This window comes from Siphateles boraxobius, unplaced genomic scaffold (assembly GCF_051911475.1).
Source record: "Siphateles boraxobius isolate OS27281-9 unplaced genomic scaffold, OSU_SipBor_1 62, whole genome shotgun sequence".
In the NCBI taxonomy this organism is placed as follows: domain Eukaryota; kingdom Metazoa; phylum Chordata; class Actinopteri; order Cypriniformes; family Leuciscidae; genus Siphateles; species Siphateles boraxobius.
Window position 1 is genome coordinate 409,967 of NW_027509189.1, and position 6,000 is coordinate 415,966.

The following is a 6,000-nucleotide window of genomic DNA, read 5'->3' on the forward strand; positions in this document are numbered from 1 at the left end:
TTTACCATGTTCAAAAGTTTAGACACACTATTGTTATGATGCTCATGATTTTAAAACATTATGATCTAACAGCTTGAAATTTGAAGTAATTCTATAAGTATAAATACATTTTTATAGACAAATATACACAAAAGTTTGGATTTTTGGATGTTTTTGAAAGAAATGACACTCAACAAGGCTGAATTTATTTGATAAAAAATATAGTAAAATTGTGAAACATTCTAACAATTTAAAATTACTGTTTTCTATGTGAATGTATTGTAAACTGTAATTTATTCCTGTGATCAAAGCTGAATTTTCAGCATCATTACTCCAGTCTTCAGTGTCACATGATCCTTCAGAAATCACTATAATATGCAGCTCAAAAAACATTTCTGATTATTATCAATGTTGAAACAGTTGTGCTGCTTCATATTTTTGTGGAAACCCTTATATATTTTATTTTTCAGGATTGTTTGATGAATGGAAGTTCAAAAGAACAGCATTTATTTTGTCACATTACTGTAAGTCTTTACTGTCACTTTTGGCCAATTTAATGCATCATTGATGAATAAAATTAGCATTTTAATTGCTTGCTGGCCCCAAACTTTTGAACAGTAGTGTAAATTGTGCATACATAAAAGATGTCATTATAAAACTAATATTTTAGTGAAGGAAAAGCATCATGAATTGCTCATCACACACTTCAATAGTGTTTAAAAACATTTCAGGATGAATGAGAAAAGCTGTAATCTAGACAAACAAGAAGCTTGAATATAAAAGAGCAGTTTTACATGCTTCGCTCCCAAACTTTTAAAGTTTTAGTGACTTTGCTATTATTCTAAAATGTAATTTTTTTAAAAAAAAAATAAAAATTTGGTTACACCTTACAGAAGATTCATTCATTCATTCATTTGTTACAGTATTTATTAATCTTAGTTAATGTTAGTTAATAAAAATACAGCTGTTCATTGTTTGTTCATGTTAGTTCACGGTGCATTATCTAATGTTAACAAACACAACCTTTGATTTTAATAGTGTATTAGTAAATGTTGAAATTAATTTTAACTAAGATTAATTAATCATGTAGAAGTATTGTTCATTTTTAGTTCATGTTAACTAAGGTAGTTAACTAATGTTAGGCTAACTAATGAACCTTATTGTAAAAGTGTTACCAAAAAAAGTCAATAAGATAGAAGCACTTCCAAACTCCTGACAGAACCGTGCACGACAAAACTGCAATAACAATCAAGTTGCATGCTCAATGAAAAGATACTCCAACTATTTATGAAGTAAAAGAAGTAAAAAAAAATTGATTGTGACACTACAAACTACTTCTGGTTTTGATAAGAATCTACAGAGGTCGCAAACATGCGATATTCTGAGTAAACATGAAACGGCACAATGAATCTGACAAGACTCACCCTTCATTAGGATGTTGCAGGGCAAGTGTCCTGTATATTCTCAGGTTTTGCTCTATAATGTGAAGGTTTTCTAGTTTGTTGAATCCCGTCAGTCGGTCAGTCAGTCCTGGATGGTCTAAGTCCAACTCCTCCCTCTCGCTCCCATTCACAAAACACTGAGACCGTGAGGCTTTGACGGATTGCATAACTCTCTCTCTCTCTCTCTCTCTCTCTCTCTCTCTCTCTCTCTCTCTCTCTCTCTCTCTCTCCGCTGAAGGACACCAGAGAAAGGAAACATTATGGCTCGGTCTCAAAAGACCACCCGGATCACACCAGCTTCTCAACAAATGAACAAATGGGTTTCAGACTGAATCTCTAGAGAGGATCATGGGACATATGCTTATAAATTGGTTAAAAGCAGGCATGTTTTCATGTTTTATAAGTGACTTTTCTATTGAGATAAAAACATAATGCTATCTTTTTCATTTAAAGAGTGCAGTCAGATTTATTTATTTCAGAGATGTCTGTATTTTTAGTGCCATTTTGCTAGAACTGCATGATTAGGCCTTAGTTAAAGTCCGCTTGTGGTGAAAATCAAGCTTTTAATGTAGTTTATATGTCTATGTGGTGTTTTTGATATGCTTTAAGTCAAAATATGTGCAAATTCATAAGTCGACAGCATTGCTGAGTATTTTCTTCTTAAAACTGCGGTGAACCAAAGACAGTCTGAAAAACACAGTTTGAATTCGCTGGTGTTTCTGACGTCACAAACTTGTAACCAATCAGATCAATGTGTGATCGGCAACGAGTTGATCTCTGAGCTGAGTGAGTGAGTGGAGACGAGGCTCATTTGCATATTAATTGAACCTGGTATACTAAATGAGGCAAAGGTGTAGATTCAAACTATTTTAAGGAATTTTTTAAGGAAAAAACGTCTAAATATGTCATTTTGGTGATCAAAGATGAGTTTTAAAGGATAAAATGATTGACTGCGGGGGGACTTTAAGAGATTGCGATCTTATTCCTAAAAGACAAATGAATCGGCTCTGACTATTAAACCTTTGACAAGTACAATCACAGCGAACATTCAGATCTGAGCCAGAGAGAGCCGTTGTCAACCGCACAATATCATTATATCTGTGTTACAAATATTAAAATTATCACAGAACTATTGCAAAAAAAAAGTTTATAGTTCGGATATAGACACTGATGTCTACGTTAGCAATCAAAATAGAGCAAATCACCTTTTGAATGTAACTTGGAGCTTCAAATAAAGATTGTATCAATTACATCGTTACACCAGTAGGTGGTGACAAGAGACTGTTAAAAAATGTATTTGTCATTAAATCATTCACTCAAGTGATTCGTTTAAAAACGCTGATTCACCCAGTAATGAAACAAGTGAAGTATTAATAAGTGCGTCATAGAATCACTCACTTGACTCGATTAAAAAAACATTTAAATTAATTAAACATTTTTAAATTGACTGCACTGCAGCAAATAAAAATTTGTCTGAACCTCTTTAAATTACATGTTATTTTGTTTAGCGGTCTGTTCAGAATCGTTGGAGAATCGTGATCTCTTTTTGAAACAAAAAAAAAAGTGATTCTCAATTTTGTTAAGAATCGTGCAGCTCTAACAACAACAAACATTGAACAAACACTCATAACACCTTATGCACCACATAGCAACACCCTGGCAACCACGCAGAATACACTAGCAACAATCCAGAACACCATAGCAAACACCCTAAAACACTCTGAAAATGCCTTAACAAATTTCATAGAAAAACCCTGGAAATTCACCCAAGCAGACACCCAGCAACGCCCTAGCAACACCCTAGCAACCATCTAGAACAATCTCACAGCCACACAGAAGTGCATTTAAAACCACTCTGAAGACCTTAGCAAGTGCATAGCAACGCAGTGGTAACCTCCCAACAACCCTAGCAACAACAAAGAACATTAAAAGCATTCAGAATACATTAGTAACAGCATAGCAATGCCCTGGCAACCACCCAACAATGTTCTAACAACAACTTCGAACCCCCTAACAACCACATAGCAATGCAAGCACCCTCACAAACCTGTGAATGCACTGTTTTCGATGTATTATTGATACTTTGGATGTTTTTCTTTTAATTCAGTTTGTCTGTGCATTCAAAACGGTTTGCTCATTCATCCATTCCTTTCTTTTCCTCTTTCTTTGTGTCTTTAGTCGTTCCCTGCATACTGATGCTCCAGGAAGAGTGTTTTTCTTCCCAGCGACTCAATGATGCTCATTTAAGAGAATAAACCAAGCATTTCACTCTCGCAGAAGACAGTTTTACAGCTCAGATGCTGCTCTTTCAGCTCTGCAGATTTAATGGAGATCTCAGTTATATTTGATTAAGCCGTTCATCTAATCTCAAATATTTCTTCTAAAATTCATAAAAACAAAGGCAAATGAGTCAATAGTTGTCATCCAGTAAGATTATAGAGCTATAAAATGAATGTGGAGCAGCTTAGATTATTTGATGAGAAATATTTGAGTTCATATTGAGACCATTTTTAAGTATACAAGTATATTTTTAAGTATACTAATATCAGTGTAGTACTATACTTGTAAGTGTACTATTTCAATACTTGGGGCTAGATTGGCAAACATTTTAGTGTATAAAAGTACACTTTCAAGTATACTTTAAACAAGAGTACACAACTAGTTTACAACTAGATTACTGCAACAAGTGAACTTATAGTTAGATAGTTAAATACTTGTAAAACATGTATACTCTCAGTAGACTAATAATTTTAGACTGCAAGTATACTTGTAAGTCACTGTTCTTTAAGTGAAATTAACATACTTAAAGTTTACTATTTATATATTATTTTTGCACTTTAAGTATACTATGTTCCTATAGGTATTAATTTTTATACTTGCAATATTAAGCAAATTTGAAGTTAATTCCTATGTGCACTTCACAAAAATTCCCATAATCATAATTAGATGTTTTCTTTATAAATCAATATTTTCACACAATGTAAGTTTATAAGACAGTATGTAAAACTAAGTGTTTAAGGCTACTCAATCAAAAGAGTAAATACTACAAGCCAAGTATGCTTAGTATACTTCATTTACTTTTAAGTATATCTCGATCTAGATTGAGTACCTGTATAGGCCAAATATACTTAGACTTTTCTGTCAGTATAAGTCAAGTTTACTTGAGTACAATTTTAAGTATATATCTGAAATGTACATAAAAAGTAGACTGAAAGTACATCTCTTATTTTTAGTCTAAAAGAAGTATACTAATAGCACATTTGAATAAACTTCTTTTTTGCAAGGGAATCTCTGACTTCTGGTTGCAGACTTTTGAGTAAATGTGAGAAGAAAGTCTGAGACAGTCTCACACATGTGAGATGGTGGGTTTTTCTCAGGAGAAACTTCAGCAAGTCCATTTGCCGGCCATTAATCGTCTTGTTGTGTAAGTGAAGCGGGCAGCTGCACATGTTCCTTTATGCGACGTTAACAGCGTTTCGACACTAAACTATGCTCGAGGTGATCCGTCAGTGAAAGTACTCAGGATTTCCCTTTCACAGATACTGATGCAACGTCTCGTTCTCTCTCATGGAAACAGTACTTTAACTAACCAGAGACATTCTCCGGGACCAGCATGTTGATGCTTTATACAGGACAGCTCATTATTTCTGTTTAATGCTTGCCTTTTTCTTAAAAAGTTGATGTAGTTCTGTACATTTTGCCTTTGACACACCTAAAGATTATCATACAGGTGAAAGTCGAAAAATTAGAATATCGTGCAAAAGTTATAATTTTGCTGAATATGACTTACAGCTTATGAAAACCCCAAATTCAATATCTCATAAAATTAGAATATTACAAGAAATCAATTATAAAAAAGGATTTCAAATACAGAAATATTGGCCCTCTGAAAAGTATGATCATGCATACAGTATGTATATAGTTATATATACTAAATATATTAGTTTTACCTTTTAATTTGAATTACTGAAATACATGAACTGTTGCACAATATTCAAATTTTTTGAGTTTCACCTGTATGTGTGTCAGGGTTCTGCCCTGGCAGGTTTGTTTGTGTTTTCTTTGTTTCATGTCTCTATGTTGTGCTTGAACATATGCCTCTGTCTTTGTTTGTGTTGGCCATGTGCTCCTCTGTTCCTTCCTCCTTGTTTCCCTGTACCACGCACTCTTATCTAGTTGAGTCCATGTTTGTCTGAGTGTTGTCACCTGTTTCTCATGTTTTCTTCTCCCTTGTTTGAGTCCTTGTTTACCTGAGTGTGTTCACCTGTTCCTTGTCCAAGTGTTGTCATCTGTTTCTCATGTTCTCCGCTCCCTTGTTTGAGTCCTTGTTTAGCTGAGTGTGTTCACCTGTTCCTTGTCCTAGTGTTGTCACCTGTTCCTCTTGTTCTCCACTCCCTTGTTTGAGGGTGTACTCACACTAGGCACGGTTGCCATGAACCGGGCCCGAGTACGATTGTCCCCCCTCCCCACTCCCCCTCTGGCCTGCACTCTCATAGGGTTTCAGGATTCGTGCCGGAGCACGCTTACGTCATTATGGTGCGACGGTTTCGGAATAAACAAGACGAGCGGCGCTCTCTGA

At 34.8% G+C, this 6,000-nt stretch overlaps 1 protein-coding gene across 1 annotated transcript in view; it reads right to left on the bottom strand.

The window, feature by feature from the left end:
* slc6a13 (solute carrier family 6 member 13) overlaps positions 1 to 1,625 on the bottom strand; it is a 34,942-nt gene extending 33,317 nt beyond the window's left edge. Inside the window, exon 1 of the mRNA XM_077209763.1 lies at positions 1,404 to 1,625. Within this exon, the coding sequence (XP_077065878.1) occupies positions 1,404 to 1,410 (7 nt within the window). The 5' untranslated portion in view covers positions 1,411 to 1,625. The remainder of the gene's footprint in view (positions 1 to 1,403) is intronic.
* Positions 1,626 to 6,000: the final 4,375 nt, after the last annotated feature.